At 44.9% G+C, this 18,026-nt stretch overlaps 1 protein-coding gene across 11 annotated transcripts in view; it reads left to right on the top strand.

Annotated features, from left to right (window-relative positions):
• Ppp2r5c (protein phosphatase 2 regulatory subunit B'gamma) overlaps positions 1 to 18,026 on the top strand; it is a 140,452-nt gene that overhangs the window by 108,101 nt on the left and 14,325 nt on the right. For all 11 annotated transcript variants that reach the window (XR_011706508.1, XM_071607529.1, XM_071607528.1 and 8 more), the window contains 6 exons: positions 4,122 to 4,181; positions 6,021 to 6,129; positions 7,067 to 7,120; positions 12,552 to 12,722; positions 15,038 to 15,165; positions 17,795 to 17,896. Coding sequence is in view for 10 of the 11 variants with exons in the window: in XM_071607529.1 (XP_071463630.1) it covers positions 4,122 to 4,181; positions 6,021 to 6,129; positions 7,067 to 7,120; positions 12,552 to 12,722; positions 15,038 to 15,165; positions 17,795 to 17,896 (624 nt within the window). In the remaining variant the exon portion in view is untranslated. The remainder of the gene's footprint in view (positions 1 to 4,121; positions 4,182 to 6,020; positions 6,130 to 7,066; positions 7,121 to 12,551; positions 12,723 to 15,037; positions 15,166 to 17,794; positions 17,897 to 18,026) is intronic.

The raw sequence follows: 18,026 nt of genomic DNA, 5'->3' as shown, positions 1-18,026 counted from the left end.
CAGTAGTGGGTTTGCTCAGATAGCAGAACCACAAATGCATTGAGCACCTGCACTGAGCAGAAGGTGGGACTGGTGTGCTGCTTGCTGGTGGAGCACCTGCACAGCACGTGCAAGGCCATGGTGCATTCCCCAGCACCACAAGATCAGTAGGCAAGTAGATCTCAGACCCAAGGGAAACTGGATAGCCAAAATACTTAGCTTATTGAAAAGTTATTGCACATAACTTAGTTCTTTTTTCATCAAAGGGTTAGTGCTAGAGTATCGTATTTTTGTGTTTTTTTCCTCTAATCTTTTCTGTAATTATTTTGGAATATACAGTCAAAAGGGAACATGTTATTTAGATTCTGTGATTGGCTTGGTCCTTCATTATTATTTCAGGTGAGCTTTTGAGAGATGTATTCAGCTTACCTAAGTTCTGTGTCATACAGGTTGAGCATCCCTGATCTAAAATCCAAAACACTCCAAACTCCAGAACTTTTTGAACCGGGTGCAGTGGCACATGCTTATAATCCCAGCAGCTCCAGAGTCTGAGGCAGGAGGATCACAAGTTCAAGACCAGCCTCAGCAACTTAGTGAGGCTCTAAGCAAATGAGGAAGACCCAGACTCAAAACATAAAAAGGGCTGGAATGTGGCTCAGTAGTAAAGTGCCCCTGGGTTCAATCCCAGGTACCAAAAAAAAACCTTTTGAGCGTTGACATGATGCCACAGGTGGAAAATTTCACACATGACCTCATATGATAGGTCACAGTCGAAATGCAAGCATGGCGTAGCCAAGTGTAGTACTCCACTCCTTAAGTCCCAGCTACTCAGGAGGCTGAAGCAGGAGGATCACTTGAGCCCAGGAGTTCAGGGCAGCACAGTGAGATATTGTCACAAAATTCTTTTTAATTTAAAAAAAATAAATGACAGGAATACTAAAACCATTGTATGAAATTACTTTGAGGCTATGTATAAAAGATGTATATGAAATATAAATGAATTTCAGGTTTCAACTTGGGTCCTATCCTCAAGATTGCTCATTTTATGTATATGTAAATGTCATAAAAACTGAAGAAAATTTGACATCCAAAACTGTTTTAGGTAAGGGATTCTCAACCTATACAACTGCCTCTTATAAGAAAAGTATTTCAAACCTATTTCATTCAACTTCTTGAAAATATTAATACAACCAAGCACAGTGGCACACGCCTATAATCCCATCAGCTCGGGAGGCTGAGGCAGGAGGATCACGAGTTCAAAGCCAGCCTCTGCGACTTGAGCCAGGTGCAGTGATGCATGCTCATAATCCCAGCTAGGCCCTAAGCACCATAGTGAGACCCTGTCTCAAAATATAAAAAGGGCTAGAATGTAGCTCAGTGGTTAAGAACCCCTGGATTCAATCTCTGGTACCCAAAAAAAAAAGAAAAGAAAAGAAAATGTTAATATACAGTTCATGCTCATGACATCCCATTGTAGTCAGTTTACTTTGGATACCTCTGGGTGCTCTGCGTGGCAGGTGGTGGATCCAAGGTTAGGTGGGCAGGGCAGAGCAGGGGGCTCTTCTCATTTGCTGCACCACCCCACAGCCTAGTAGCCTAAGTCACCATCTGTCATTCCTCACAGTGCTATCGTCTAAACTGGACTCAGCAGGACTGCTCTGCTCCACATGGCATCTGCTAGGGCTGGAATGTCCAAGGTGGCTCCTCACTTGTGTCTGGTGGCTCTGCTGGAGTGGCACGCATGGCAGGGGCTGCTGCACGTCTCTGTCCACATGGCCTCTCTGGGTGACATGCTAGAGCTGCCACAGTTGCTGCTAGGAGAAAAGATGCAAAAGCTGCCGGTTTCCTAAAGGCTTGTTCCAGAACTGGTGTGAAGTACATCTGCCCTTTGTATTGTAGAGGCGGTCACAAGGACAGCCCAGATTGACAAGAGGGGAAACAGCCACCTCTTCCTCTAAGGCAGGAACACATCGCACAGGAGGAGAGGAAGTGGTGCTGTCCATCTTGGAGACCTCTCCACAAGCAAGTTCTAGCCTAGATCTTAGGATTCTTTTCTGCTAAAGAATGAGAAACACTTCGCTTGCTCTAAAGGATTTCTATGACTTCTCCCATTCTCTCTCCTCTGGAAAAATAAGGACGAGAACTAGCTTCATTTTCTCATTATCCTCTTCAAATTGAATTAAGATAATTAGAAATTAAGGATTGTTTAATAAGAATATAGTAATGTCAGCAGAGTGTGGTAGCGCACACCTATAATCTCAGAAATTTAGCAAGACACTGTCTCAAAATGACTGAGGATATAAGGATGTAGCTCAGTGGTAGAGCATCCCTGGGTTCAATCCCTAGCACCTCCCCAAAAAAAAAAAAATGTCCTGCTGGTTTAGGAAAGCCAGATGGCTCAGGGCTGAGGGCCATTCCCATGTAAATGCATACAGTGGGGGAGATGACCAGAAGCAGCACCCAAGGGGTCCCCTGCTCTGGCTCACCTCTCAGCTGCATGGATGCACTGTCCACAGAACTTCAGCCTCGTGCATTTAAACCATTATAAGTATTTCAAATAAAATAAGTAAAGGGGAGCCTTCAGGTTGAGTTTTAGAAATCGTGCTTTTCCACATGGATGCATGCAGAAAACGGACTGTGGTTTGGTAATGCTGCGTGCTCTCAGGATAGAAGCTAGAAAGAGGTGGGAGAGGCAGATGTGACCGCAGCACCAACTCCTGAGCACAGGCCAAGATTTTCTGGGCACCCTCTTGCCATGCTTTCAGACCACAGCCAAGTGCATCTTCCTGTTTCTGTGTTTGGCTGCCCAGTCCTGCTGCTTCTGGGGTTAGATCTCTGTCACCGAGTGGCCATGGAGCCTTCCTCACTGCCTTCCTACCTCTCACCCTGCCTCCCAGACCTATGTTCTTTCCCACTCCACACCCCATCTTTGTGAATCTGTCAGAAACCCTCTTTTGGAGCTCAGATCAGGCCCCGTCCCTCATAATCCTGGCCATCTGGGAGTACAGAAACATCAAGACCCATGTTCAGGCATATTTCCTATATCTAGGTGTTTGCCTGTTCTTCACCTTAAGGTCAGTAGTCCCTTTGTTTCAAATGAAGACAGTGAAACTTCTTTTTTTTTTTTTAATCTTCACAAAGATTACAAAGTTTGGCTTAAAGCAATCTCTGAATGAAAGGTTTCATCTGCTAGGCAGGGACCTTTTCAACACCTCTCACTTCATGCTGATCCTGTGCATGTATTGGTGTAAACCATCGCCAGGTGAGCCTAGGTTGGGGGCAGTAGTGGGCCTTCTGCTCCTGTGAGAGTCCCTTGGGTGAGAACTTTTCCTGTTCTCTCTTCGTATCCCCAGTTCATTTAGCAGATTTAGGCATTAAACAGATTCCAAGATTGGTCCTCGAACTGGGAGCAAAGTAGCTAGAAGTCCTTGTCCCTGCCTGGAGGGAGACAAGCTGGGGAGGCTGGGGCATGTGGTCTAGGAGCTCCTCCAGAGGCTCACGCAGGGAGCACGACAAGCAGAGGCTGCTCAGAGAAGGGACCCAGGGCTGCAGCAAACTCACTCACATTGGTACTTTGGAAAAATTGCCCTTGACACGGCTCAGAGGAAGTGCAGGATGTCAGCAGGGAAGTAGACGACGTAATCCAAGAGCCGTTCAGGAAAGAGCTTGTTCCTGTTGCAGCGACTGTGCTGAGTAATAGAGGCCATACCAGTGAACAAGACATCCACTGTGTTGAAATGCAACAAAAATTAAGATGGATTAATGAGTGGATAGAGGGACAAACGGGTGTTCGTGTGACAAAGCAAAGAGAGCCCCTCATCAGCGGCTAGATCTGGGTGGTTGACATGTAGGTAGTCCCTCTGAAGTTCTAATTTTTCAAAATAAAATATTGAGAAGAAATCTGAGCAAGAAGAGCCCTTTACATTCAAGACATTGACGTCCCCAGGCTTTGTGAAGCTCTTTGGATTCTTCAAGGGCCACTTGGGCAGGGAGCCTCTACCCCGGAAAGTGTTCACAGATGCACCAGCCTCTTGCCACCTGGTTCCCTGGCTTCCTTCTGCAAGCTTTATTTTTTCAGAGGATTTTAGTCTTTCCAGCTGTTGTTTAGATTCTGATTCTAACTGGCAAAATGTTTTTTCTAGATTTATTTATGAAACAGAGCATCACAATGGCATAGCAGAATTGCTGGAAATATTGGGGAGGTAAGTCTCTGTGACTGGCAGCAAAGGATGGTGGGTGGAGTGTGTGCCAGAATGACCCAGCTCATGGAGCTCAGCTGTCTCCCTCCCTGAGCGAGATAGCTTATCCACTCTGAGAGAAGGGACTTGGAGCCGGTGAGCTCTTGGGTTAGAGCACGCCAGATGGAGGCTCCATCTAGGCTTTTGGTTGTATCCAGGTTCCGTTTCATACACCTCAGTGTCGATACTGGAACTGCATTTCTGCGGGAGCAATGTAATTACCTGAAGCAGGGTGCAATGGTGCACGCCTGTAATCCCAGGGGCTCGGGGGGCTGAGGCAGGAAGATCGTGAGTTCAAAGCCAACCACAGCAAAAGCAAGGCACTAAGCAACTCACTGAATAAAATACAAAATAGGGCTGGAGATGAGGCTCACTGGTCAAGTGCTCCTGAGTTCAGTTACCTGAGGTTTATATTAGATGCTTATTAGAAGGTTTACACTTGGGGTATTGCGTATTAATGTACGCAATATCTCAAATTGTTTTGATTTTGTGGATCTTTCATAAATATATATATATATATATATATATATACACACACACACACACACACACACCTGTAAAGTAATTGCCATTTCAACTTTTCATCATCTTAATCCAGATAAAGTTCTCCATTACTGTCATTCTTTTAAAATCCGTAGTCTGTAGATTTTATATTAGGCCTCCAAATCCACCGTTGCAGAGTTCCTCAGGGTTCCAAGGTAAATGGCTTGGGAGTGCTTTTCCACTCTGCCTTTGATGTGCAGGACGGCTTGGGGTTCTGAGGAGCCTGCAGCAAAGAAACCTGTTCTCATACTGAATCCAGTGGTCCCCACAGCATTTGAACACAGAATCTCGTCTCACAGACACTGTTGTCTGGTCCTGAGCAAGAGTTCTGAGAAAAACTTGGCTTCTGTTTTGGATGTGGTTTGAAAAAGCTCAGTCCCCATTGGGAGTTCTCTTAGGTTAGTGTCCACATGCTGGACAGGGTCTCTCAAAGCATGGCATAATGTGGTTGAGGATTGTTCCTTCCCAGTTGCACAACCTGGGACAAGTTCCTTCTTTCAAGTGGGAAGGATGATCACGTTCCCAGTCAGGTGCCACAGAGAGGGCATGTGCTTTGCAGGTGTGAAGGCCGCTGTGCTGCTCTCACTCCTGCCATCTGGTTTTTATCCTGGGGGTTTGCCCAGGGGTTTTCCCATGTGAACAAGCTTAGGGCCCCAGCAGGTACCCACTGCACCCTAAGCTCGTGGATTGTGGAGGAGCATGTTAGAATTGCTGTAACTGCTCTGTAACTCTCAAACATTTATCTGCATTTGCCTAGTTATAAGAATAAATAATTAAACCAGTTGATGCTTGAGACTAAAACTTGAGTTTGGAGACCTTTGCCCTTTCCTTGCACAAGGGAGCAGCTTTCTAACTGATTTTTGACCAGCCATTGTGCCCACACCTGGATTCTGTGGCCAACACTACAGTGAGCCTGGATACTCCAGGGACACCTTCCCAAAAGAGAGATGCAGCCCAAAAGAAGAGCTGGGACCCCTCAGCTGTGCAGACTTTCTTCCCCCAGGACCCCTGTAGTACAGCCAGTTTCCTGCTCCTGAGCCACTCCCTATAAACCCAACTTAATCATTACCTTGTAATCACAAGGATAAAAATGGTTATACTTCATCAAATATATTTATTTTATATTCTGCTGATTCATATGAAATATATGAAATACATATTTTGTCTACTAGATTTTCATGCTAGAAAGAAAAATACAATATTTGATTGTAATCTGAAATTTGTAAATATTTAAACTTTGAATAAATTCTTTCTTCACAGTATAATTAATGGATTTGCCTTACCACTAAAAGAAGAGCACAAGATTTTCCTGTTGAAGGTGTTGCTACCTTTGCACAAAGTGAAATCTCTGAGTGTCTACCATCCACAGGTAAGGGGGCAGGCATGAAGACATGCCATCATCAGAACCCAGGGCAAGGATCCAGCCTGTTCCCAGCGTGTTTTCTTTCTCATGTCACCACCTTCTGTAATAAGGCCCTCGCAGTAATCGAATAAGAAGCAAAGAGAGATTGCCTTTAAAATATTCAGGAAAATCTCTGAAATACAGAATAATACGATTCACTTTTAGCATAGAAAAGGGAGTAGCTGCCTCTGCAAAAGGAGGCGAAGAGGACTACCAGACGACAGCTGTCTGTCGCAAAGTCTAGTAAGACAAAAAGAAGACTGGATTTCTAAGATACAGATCTGACCAGAGAGTGCTGCAAGATCAGCCAGCAAGTGGTTCCATCTGGTTAGGTAGCTCTGTTGGCCTGGGAGACTAAGTCTCCTCCGCTCTGTGACCTCAGTGCTGGCGGTTCAGGAGGGCTCCGCCTTGAGCAGCAGGCCACTGCACGTGCATCCTTGGCGGTCACCACTGTTAGTTCCACCAGTCAGTTGCTGCTAACTGGGGTATTTTTACATTCAGTTTGTTGTTGTATTAATTGTACAAAAGGAATTAATAGTTCAGAGATTTCAGATGGAACCAGATTTTAATTTGTTCCCAGCTGTTTGATTTCTTGTTCACACTAATCTCCAAAAGGAAAGCCCATCGTACTGGGTCATCGTCATCTTGGTCACCTTGGTGGGTGGGTAGTGTAAAAGGTGCTCTTTTTTTTTTTTTTTTTTTTTGCTTTCAGATCATTACCAACTAATTGGGAAAGAGCAGGGGTCCTGGGGTCCCTCCCTGAGCATCCCACTCAGAGCCCTTGGGGTGGGTGAACACCCTGGGGCAGCCGCTCAGCCACATCAAGCTGTCTTGTCAGAGAAGGGTGTGAAGGGGACATTTCCACACTGCAGCCAGGTGCTCACTCTCTCTCATCCCTTTTCAGCTGGCGTACTGCGTCGTGCAGTTTTTAGAGAAGGACAGCACCCTCACTGAACCAGTAAGTGTGCTCTCTCAGGCCCGACCGCCTTGCCTGCTCTCCTCCTCCCCTCGAAGCACCCCCGCCTCACCAGCGTGTGGATTAATTCACTCTAGTAACCTACAAGCTGGTCTCATTTGAGCTTGACAGGTTTTCAGAGTGCGGTTGTTTTCTCTGCGAGGTCCTTTACTGTGTGGTTCTGCTACGTGATGAGCTTGCCCTGCCCACGCTGTGCTTCACACCTGTGAGAGCAGAGCACTGAGCAGCTACAGCCCCCAGCCGTGCATGCTCAGGCCTTCACATCAGTGCAGACCTACAGCATGTCCCGACTCCAGTTGGAGGTGGCTTAGTGAGAGTGTGAAATGCTTGTTTTATACAAGAGGTTGTATTATCCTGAAGATTCTTTCCAAGTTAGGGTGTAGCTGTTCTGTGAGCTTTGAATTACAACTCAAAACTAGATGGATGCCATTCAGTTTTGGATTTCTAATTTTCTTGGCATTTTATCTTCATTAAAAAATAAAAAAGGCTATTGTAGCCAAGATTAATAGAATCAGGCGTGTCAAATGATAGTTTCAGGATTTGAAACAGCTTTGTTAAGATATAATTCACTTACCATACATTCACTTACCATTTAAAGTGTACAAAGATTTTTGGTATATTACAATACTGATTTTTTTATTGTGGTAAAAGATATACATCTGGAACATAAAATGTTGCCTTTTCAACTACTTGAAGTGTACAGTTCAGTGTCAACAAGTATTATGCAACCACCACCAGTGTGTTTCCAAAACTTTGCCATGCTACCAAACAGGAACTCTGTCCCTGGTCCATGATGACTTCCCACCCCTCTCCCAGCACCTGCTCCCTGAATCAGTCTCTCCTGAAGCTGACTGCTCGGGTTTCTCAGGAGAGTGGAGCCTGCTGTACTCCTCCTCTCCCATGGTGCAGTGCCTCACAGGCTTCGCCCATGTTGTAGAACATCGCTCCTTGTTGTGGCCGCATAGTGCTCTATTGTCTGCACAGACCACACTTTACTCCCCGTCTACCCATCAGTGGACACTGGTGGCCCTTCCTCTGGCTGTCATGAATGATGCTGCGTGAACAGGGTGTCGACTGTCTGCTCCAGCCCTGCTTTCAGTTCCTCAGGGTGGGCTCCTGGGGTGGGACTGCTGGTTACATGGGGACTGTCTGTTTTTCTGAGGCTACCCTGTTTTGCACTTGGGGTAGCAGCTATGGAAAATAGCATGGCAAGGATGCAGGTGCTCCACGTGCTCATCAGTGCTTGTTTTCCTTTTTGTTTTTTGTTTTGTTTTGTTTTTAATTTTTAGTTGTTGATGGATCTTTATTTTATTTGTTGTTTGTGGTGCTGAGAATCAAACCCAGTGCCTCACACATGCTAAGCAAGCACTCTACCACTGAGCCACATCCCAGCCCCCTTCTTTTTGTTTTTAATTGTCACTCCAGCCATCCTGGTGGATGAGAGGTGGCACCTGTTATGACTTTGGTTGGTACTCCTCTACCAACTAATGGCTTGGGCTGTCTTTTCATATTCCTCAGCCATCTCTGGAGAAATGTCTGTTTCAAATGCATTGCACTTTTTAAAAACCAAGTTGTTATTCCTTATTGAAGAGCCAAGAAAGGAGCATCAGGTGCCAGTTTAAATATTTGAGTCCTCTTTTTCTAAAAAGCTTCTGTTAGAATTGAAAAGATAGATACTACAATTCCTGAGTCCTTAGTCCTATTAGCTATTCTTCACGGTTTCCTTGTGAGATTATAGTTTTTCTAATAAAAATGAGTGAGAAATTCTTCACAAATTCCCAAGTTACACTGACTTTTGGTCACTGCCTCCACGTTATTAAATTCTATATGTAATCCACCCCCAACCCCAGCTGTCCCATGAAATTCAGGAAAAGCTCTCATTCTGCAGATTTCAGAGGCAACAGGCTGCAGTGCTGCATGCCAGACCTGCCAGCAGCCCTCACGGGTGCCCTGTCCTGGCCCTCTTCTCCCCTGGTCTCCAGATACCTCTGCCTCTCCTCTAAATGAGGTTCAGGAAGACCACAAGGAATATGCCAGATCATATCAGACTTCAGAAGAAGCATGGTTAAGATTCTTAGTCAAATTTTCTGTGAGGATGTTATTTTTATCCTCTTCACTGGACTGCAATCATGTTAGGTAGAGAAGAGAAAAAAGAAAGTGTTATTAATTTAAAAACGTGGGTAGAGCACCTGCCTAGTGTGTGCCAAGGCTGTGGGTTTGGTCACACAGCACCACCCACTGGTGGGTGGCAGGGGGCTATAGTATTTTTCCCCCTGGTTATATGCCCTAATCCTCCATCTATTTGATGTTTTTCCTGAAGAAAGTAACATGCAAAGAAGTTCCACCAGCCCCACCCCATTCTTCCATTCAAACCAAAGGAAAAGAAAGATATAGGAGAGGAAAAAGTACACAAAGTATTGTGATTTTTCTTTGTACACTTTTCTCATACTCTTTTTTTAACTGTGCTTTGAAAACATTCTTTACCATAGCATGCACCTTAGTAGGAAAGATGGGGAAATTCACAGTTCACTCTTTTATTTGCTTTTGAAAAGATCTTCAGAATACAGCTAGTAAGTGATTGTTGAGTGACACATACTCTTATCAAGCAAATCTTGTCCCTTAGTGGTAATCCATGGGAGTAGGAAGAGATGAAAATGATTTCCATTCTTATATCCTTAAAATGTGCTTTTTTTTTTTATTCTAATTTGTTATATGACAGCAGAATGCATTTCAGTTTCTCATACTCTTTAATGGCTAAAGAACTCACCAAATGTCTCACCCCATTTACTACAGCCTGAAACTTCTCCCACCCGTCACCTCCCACAACACCCTGCCTGCCAGCCGCTGTCGCCTGAAGCCCTGGCCGCTGGAGCTCAGTGTGCAGGCTCCACCCTATCCCCTCCCACCTGGGAGTTGGTGTAAGCTGATGAAGTTTGTAAATGACTTTAATTCCCACTTATATAGGAAGTAATCAAGCACATGACACGTGGCAGAGCGAGAGCTTGACTGCCACAGTCTTGAAGAAGGCAGGAGCCATGTGGCCTCGCTTCTAAGCTGTCATGCTGAGCTCTGGCTCAGCATCAGCACAGACAAGCCACAGACCCAGTCCCTGGCATGTCCACCCAGGACCACTTCGTTTCTTAATTCTGCTGCACAGATAATGTAACAGTACTCTCCTGCCTACGTAAAGCAGATTTAATTTTCTATATATTAAAAACATTCAGATCCTCACCTCAATGAATTTCTTCCTTTGAAATTAATGATTTAGGAAAATACAAAGGCCATTGTGTCTGACTTCAGCAGTAGAAACTAACCAGGAATGCAGTCCAGTCGTGGACTCTGAAGGTGTGCCTCCACTTGAGTACCTAGAGCTACCTTTCCAGGCTCAAGAATACTTTTTTGAAGTATGGTCCACTCGAATATTACAATTTTATAAAGGAGATTTGTCCTGTTTGTAACCTACAGTTAATGTCATCTCATTTCACATGGTAGGCCATGCTCACAAGCTTCTGGGCACATTAAACCTATTTATCATTGTAAGAATAAAGGCTCATTAGAGAGTTTACAGACAAGTATTATGCCTGTTTTCACCCACCTGCCTCTTGGCTAATCGAGTTTTACTACACGGCCTGGTGCAGCTCTTTTGCCTGAGTGCACCAGGACAGGGAGCTTCCTAGGGCTTGAGGCCATGCCCAGAGCCATACTCACCAGGACTGCTCACCCTCCAGAGGGCAGGTAGTCCATTGGGTTTCCAAGGAAGCTCAGTGCCCAGAACTGTAGGCAAGTAGCCTTTTGCCCAGGATTAGCAGTCCGTGAGCGGATACCTCCTCTACAAAATCCCAGCATGTTCAGGAGCAGCTGAGATGGCTGAGTACTGATCACAGGGGTTTCAAGAAGCAGGAGGAATAAGTCCAGTGCGTGAACCTGATTGTACAACTAATATCTTTTCCAGTGAAATAAATAGCTAAATCAGTTGTTTTGTGTAACTCAAAAATTAATATATTTCTCATTATAATATTCCATTGGCAGACATAAAGGCTTATGAAGTGATTTGTAATCAGCGTCTTCGTAACAATAATTCCAGCATGCAGAATAGGTAGTTAATAAATATCTACTAAACAATTTTGAGCTACAAGTAGAAGGTAAATGATTAAATGATGCACTTTTAGAAATAATTCCTTTAAGACAGTTTTGTTGTTGTGAATTTTTATGTCAGACTTCAAAACTAGGAACACTTTTTTTTTTTTTTTTTTTTTTTTTTTTCAGTACTGGGGCTGGGACCAGGGCCTTGTGCATGCCAGGCAAGCACTCTGCCACTAAGCTATAACCTCAATACAAAGAGCACTTTTTTAAATAAAGGCTGAAGTTTCATGAAACATAATATTATAAACAATTACCCAGGAACCTAAGTGCTAAAAGCATCACACAGAATTATTCTAGGTGTGCACTGTGGGGCACTCCTGTAATCCCAGGAACTCAGGAGGATCTAGGAGGATTACAAGTTCAAGGCCAACCTGGGCAACTTAGCAAGACCCTATCTCAAAATATAAAACAAAAGGGTCTGGATTATGGCTCAGTGATAGAGTGCCTCTGGGTTCAGTTTTCAGTACCACAGAAAGGAAGGGAGAGAGGGAGAAGAAGTGAGAAGGAAGAAAAGCTTCCCCTGCAGAATCCCTTTCTAGCTGTCTAACTTGAGCGAGGAACAACATCCACAAATCAGGAACCCCTGTGGTCTGATTGGGTGGGGCTCCAGGCCAGAGTCACTACTGCCACATGCTCCTGCTGGCTGAGGGCCCACAGGCAAGCAGTGGAGCCAGCGAGGACCCTGCCCAGGTCTGCCACGCACCCTGGGTGAGTTGGCATCTGCTTGGTTCACTGCACTCTTCTTGATGCTTTTTAACACAGTTACAAACTGTTCCACATGCATACATGTGTGGGTGTGCATAAATACATCAAGTGTTCAGTTAATCTGAGAAGTGGATTGCACGTGCCTGGACATGTTGGCAATAGTTTCATATCTGGCCACTTCCACCCCAGAATGCACAGATGAAGGCATATGCTCTGCAAGGTCTCCTCTAGTCTTTGACAGAATTCTCCTAACTGCTAGCAGGTTTTGTTTTTTGTTTTGTGTCTTTTTTTTTTTTTTTTTAATTAAAGGAACTGACTTACTGAGATGGTGGTTGATCAGAGAGTGGGTCACATAAATTAAAACTGTGAGTCTGAAGTAAAATTAGGCCTGTTTATCAAATTATAAAATACTTCTTGTGAATTACTGAGTCTGATCGTCCCACCAGAGGCCAACACCACCTCTGTGCTGCTCTGCAGTGGGGGGCCCCTGACTAGACAGAGACTCTGCCTGCCCAGGTGTGGCAGCTTAGGGGCGTCACTTCCCATCATGTCATTTCTTTTATAGGTGGTAATGGCACTTCTCAAATACTGGCCAAAGACCCATAGTCCAAAAGAAGTAATGTTCTTAAATGAATTAGAAGAAATTTTAGATGTCATTGAACCCTCGGAGTTTGTGAAGATCATGGAGCCTCTCTTCCGGCAGTTAGCCAAGTGCGTTTCCAGCCCACACTTCCAGGTATGTGGGTTTCGGAGAAAGATAATTAGATGATTTCAGAATGTTACTTTTGGAAATAAAACATTCCAGTTTATAACTGTGGTTTGCTTCTCATATAATTTTAAGGTAAAATTCAAGTTTTTACTTTAATCATACTTCAAAAATAAGGTGAAAAAAACTTTATTTCTAAAAACTGTATCCTAGAACCTTGTCCTCACCACTGAAAGCATTTTTCTCAATAAGAGCTATGAAAAGCAGCTTCTCTGTGAAAGTGTCATCAAGCTCCGAGTCCCCCAGACCACCTGACCTTGTTTCCACAGCTGACTGATCAGTAGTGATAGATGATGTGATGTTCAGAATCTCCAGGTCTGAAATTCTTTTTCCCTGTAAGTTTATTTCTGACATCATATGTCTCCCCTTACACTTAAAAAATTAATAATAATGTTTCTAGTCAGGAGTGGAAGTGCACACCTGTAATCCCAACAACTCAGGAGGCTGAGGCAGGAGGATTGCAGGTTCAAGGCTGGGCTGGGCAACTCAATGAGTCCCTGTCTCAAAATAAAAAATAAAGAAGAAGCTGGGCACAGTGGCACACACCTGTAATCCCAGTGGCTCAGGAGGCTGAGGCAGGAGGATCTCGAGTTTGAAGCCAGCCTCAGCAACAGTGAGGTGGTAAGCAACTCAGTGAGACCCTGTCTCTAAATAAAAATACAAAATAGAGCTGGCAATGTAGCTCAGTGGTCGAGTGCCCGCGAGTTCACTCCCCAGTACCAGGAAGGAAGGAGGGAGGGAAGGAAGGAAGGAAGGAGGGAGAGCAAGGAAGGAGGGAGAGCACTTGCCTAACATGGCGATGGTCCTGGGTTCCATCCCTGGTACTACTATTACTACTAATACTAATAATAAATTGCTGATGTTAAAAACTGAAGAATAATTCAAAATTTAAGCCATTAAGCATCTCAAACTTCTACTTTCAAATTTAGACTTAAAATATTACCACAAATATATTTATGGATGTATGGGTGTTTTTTAAAACTCAAAGTATCCAACTCTTAAATAGGAATGATCCTAGAAGCTACTGATGCTGTCCTGATTCCTTTATAAATTAATGCTCTCTGTTCTCAAACATCTTTCCCTCCCCTTCATCATATTCACCCAGATTCTGAAAAGCTCACCCACCTGGCTTTCTCTGAGAAATCACCCCTGATTCTTGAGCCCTCCACAGGCCTCACCCACCATACCCTCAGCATCTGCCTGCACCAGCACACATGAACTCACAATCTCTAGGTTTCTGGTGACAGAAATGCCATCTCTGCTTTGCTCTGAGCTTCTGAGGACTGCTGCCAGATCTGCACACTGAGATGTGATGTTGGGAAGTAGTTATGGAGGCGGGTCGACTCTACCTAGGGAAGCACATGCCAAGTCAGGGATGGGCCACGTGTCCTAGTGGCTCCCACACACTCTGACTCGGATGGTTCTGCAGGATGTGCATGGGTGTGGCTGTCAACTACAGCCGGACAGCAAGGAGGGCCAAGGGGCACAGCCACAGTCCTAGGTGCAGGGATGTGGGTGCTCATACAGCTTTGTGTGTTGGAAGTTTTTAGTAATGAATATTACTCAATAATAATAATGGGCCCTCCCACAGCTTCCTTCTCACCAGAGTGTGGGCTCTGAAATGCTGCTTTGGGGTCTTAGCTCCCCGTCCCCCTTGCTGGTTCCTCCCCTACTCCTTCCTCCTCACTCTTAGGACCTGCCCTCCCCCAGGGCCTGGCTCACATGTCACCTTCTCCATGCTGAAGTCCCACCCACAACCCACTCGCCTGCCCTTCCCTGCTGCCTTTCTCCATGACTCATCATTTCTAGCAAATCAAATAATCACTGTCCTTTGTCTGCTCCCCTCCAGAACGTAAGCTCTGCAGAGTCAAGCATTTCTGCCTGCCTTCATCCACTGCCGTATGCTCAAGCGGAACACATGTCATATACTAGCAACTAATGATGTTGGTGGGGGAATGGAGAGATAGATAGGTGGATGGGTGAATGGATGGATGGATGAGTAGAATGAACTTATTTGCTTTGTATCCTGAGCATCTAACCTAATATCTAGCATAAATTGAATAAATGGAGAGGTGAATGACGACGTTCTTCATTTCTTCATAATAAGAAATTATCTGCTGCCCCATTGTTGTAGGCTCTTTAAGGTTACAGTCTAGAATATTTTGAAATAATTAATTTTCTGATGCATTGTAACTCGTTATCCTGTTTATAGGTTAACAGTGAGGATATTTGCCTCCTGTGCTGGAGCATGAACACCAAGGACACTAACGCATCCTGTCTTCCAGGTGGCAGAGCGAGCACTGTATTACTGGAATAATGAATACATTATGAGTTTAATTAGTGACAATGCAGCAAAGATTCTGCCCATCATGTTTCCATCCTTGTACCGCAACTCAAAGACCCATTGGAACAAGTAAGAAAGAATGGGCTCTCTCTCTTTCCTGCATATTTTTAAATGTTTATGTTTTTCTGTTACTGCAATAAGAATGTAAATCCAAATTTTAATATCAGTTTAAAATTATGTTGATTTCTTTGAGGTTTTTAAGTTACACATGTAGAGTGTCTGCATTGGCTTTTGTTTTGCTTCCTTACTCCTATTTCAAGCCAAAACAGAGGACCCTGTGTCTGCACCCTGCTGGTTTCAGTAGCTGCACCTTCCACACATTTCCTGAGTGCCCCCAGGGGAGTTGAAGGTCACTGCAGAGCTTGGGCTCAGTGCTGTGAGAAGCACAGGGGCCAACCTGCTGACAGACCCCCTGGAGCCCCTCTGTGAGACCGGGAGCCATCCTGCTGTGGTCACTGCCTGGAGGGCCAGAGGGAAGAGCAGGCATCTTTAACACACCTGAGGAACTGAGAATATCTACTTCTCTCCTTCATCTTTTCACTTAATGAAGGTGAAGAAATGGAGTCTCCCAGTGACAGCCTTCTGAGACCTTAAAAGGAAACTATCCATGTGGGTGCTGCATTAGGATTAATACTGAACTTAATATTCGTGTTATTCAAATAAATGTGGGTACCAGAGTTTTTCTTTCTCCATCTTTTTTTCTTTTTGTGTTATCATAAATTAGAATTTAAATCAGGGCCAGGCACAGTGGCACACACCTGTAATCCCAGTGACTCAGGTGTACTGCTATAATCCCAGCCACTCAGCAGACTGAGACAAGAGGATCACAAATTCAAGGCCAGCCTGGGCAATGTAGTGAGACCCTATATCAGAAATTGAAAGGGCCTGGGATACAGACAGCTTCAAGCTGTACACCTGGGTTCAATCCCCAGTACAAAAAAAAAAAAAAAGAAGAAGAAAGAATTTAAAGCAATAAGGGCAGAGCTGTGATAGCTAGATTCCTGCTTGTCCTGTAGACAGGAAAGCAAACTGGAAGGGACCACACACGATCCTGTAGTCCTAAAGCTGGTCAGCAGCTCCCTGGCTCCAGGGTGGTCTCCTAACCCGCAGTGTCTGCCATGTAGTGCTCCTACTTCCCATGTCCAACCCTCTGCGGAGCTCTGTCCTGCCCACTTGAGGCTGCAGGCCACATGGCTTCTTTCCCAGAGTAAGCCCAGGGCAGCAGGCTTTCTCTGTGTTTTTCTGCCTGACACTCTGGGGCAGCAGGGGCCATCCAAGTGGTGAGCAGAGAGCAGGCAGGTCAGAAGCAAGCTCCACCTGGGCAAGGTGAACCTCTAGGTCTTCCCCAGCCACGTTTCCTCAACTGAAAAATAGAGAAAATACTGACACTCACCACATTGTTTTGCTGTTTAAGGTAATGCCTGTATATATTAAGTGTTTGTTTTGTGGCCCCCTTTGCCTGCTTGAAGACTTCCTAAAGCCAATATACATAAAATGCCTGGCATGAACAGGCCTCCAGTGCATGTGGCCCTAGCTTTGCAGTTGCAGGTTTAGCCAGGTGCGGGCCTCCTGTCATGGGAGTTGTAGTGTTGAGCCCAGGGGTATTTTCCCCACTTTACCACTCGTCACATCGCCAGCCCTTTTTATTTTTATTTTGAAACAGGACTCACTGAGTCACTGAAGCTAGTCTCAGACTTGAGACCTTCCTGTCTCAGCCTCCCAAGCCCCTGGGGTGGCAGCATCCTTCATCCAGTCCAGCAGGATAGTGACTTCCAGTGGCCTTTGTTTTGAAGCACTTAGGGTTTTTACTGAGCACAGCGGGTGATGGCAGAGCCCCAGTCTGGCCATACTCCTGCACATGTGTGCAGCATGACGCCAGAGCAAAGCTGGTGGCTCCATCCTGCTTTTGCAAAGAAGGAAGCATTTTCTAAGATAAAGGAGTTTCATTATGAAGATTAAAAAGTGGTTATGGTTTGGCACTCAGTCCTCTTCATTTTGTTTGCTATTGCTGCTCACAACTGTGGGTCAGTGGTGCTCTGCTGGGCAGTTTCCTTGCTCTTCTCAGGGCTCTGCATAGATTCAGCGACAGCTGGGCCCCTCCTCCTCCATGTGCATCAGGCCAGAGAGCTAAGCTTTGATCGAGCTCTTTTATGGTCTGCTTCCACATTATTTTTGGTTTTCTTTTTGTTATTTGTTGACTTTGAGGTTTCTTTTTGTTTTATTTATTGTTATTTGGGGGCAGGGTTGCAGTGCCTGAAATTAAACCCAGGACCTCATACGTGCTTAGGCAAGTGCTGTACCACTGAGCCACACCCCAGCTCCTGGCATCGTCAAAATTATCCTCAATGAATAAGATTGAAAGGAAACTGACATTTATAGACATTTACTTCTGTATTGTATTGTCTTCATTATATTTCTTGGGGTTTCAACATTTTTAAATCAGTTTCCAAGCAAGATGGCTTTGGCTGCTGGTAGCCAGGTGGTGAGCTGAGTGGCCTGTGTGGGGGGCTCCTAGACTGAGTAGCAGACCCCAGGACAGATGGGAGTCAGACCACAGGCCTCCCCTGTTGAGGACTAGGAAGATGGGAGTGGGACTGTTGAAGTCCACAGTAGCCTGAGAAGTCTGAAAGAGGAAAGTGGGGAGGGAGAGTGACCAAAAGGTCCAATGTTGCGTCTCACTGTGTAATCTTCTCTGCAGGACGATACATGGCTTGATATACAATGCCCTGAAACTCTTCATGGAAATGAACCAAAAATTGTTTGATGACTGCACACAACAGTTTAAAGCAGAGAAACTGAAGTAAGTTGTTCCTTTTGCAAGTTGCTGTTTCCAGGGTTCTGGAATAATACTGAATAAGCCTCCACCATTGTTCCATTCTAAAAAAGTCGTTCTTAGCTTTAGATCAGTACTGGTCCTCTCATATGTGGAA

This window comes from Marmota flaviventris, chromosome 2 (assembly GCF_047511675.1).
Source record: "Marmota flaviventris isolate mMarFla1 chromosome 2, mMarFla1.hap1, whole genome shotgun sequence".
Taxonomy (NCBI): domain Eukaryota; kingdom Metazoa; phylum Chordata; class Mammalia; order Rodentia; family Sciuridae; genus Marmota; species Marmota flaviventris.
Note: the sequence above shows the minus strand (reverse complement) of the source record. Positions and strands in the feature narration are given on the sequence as shown.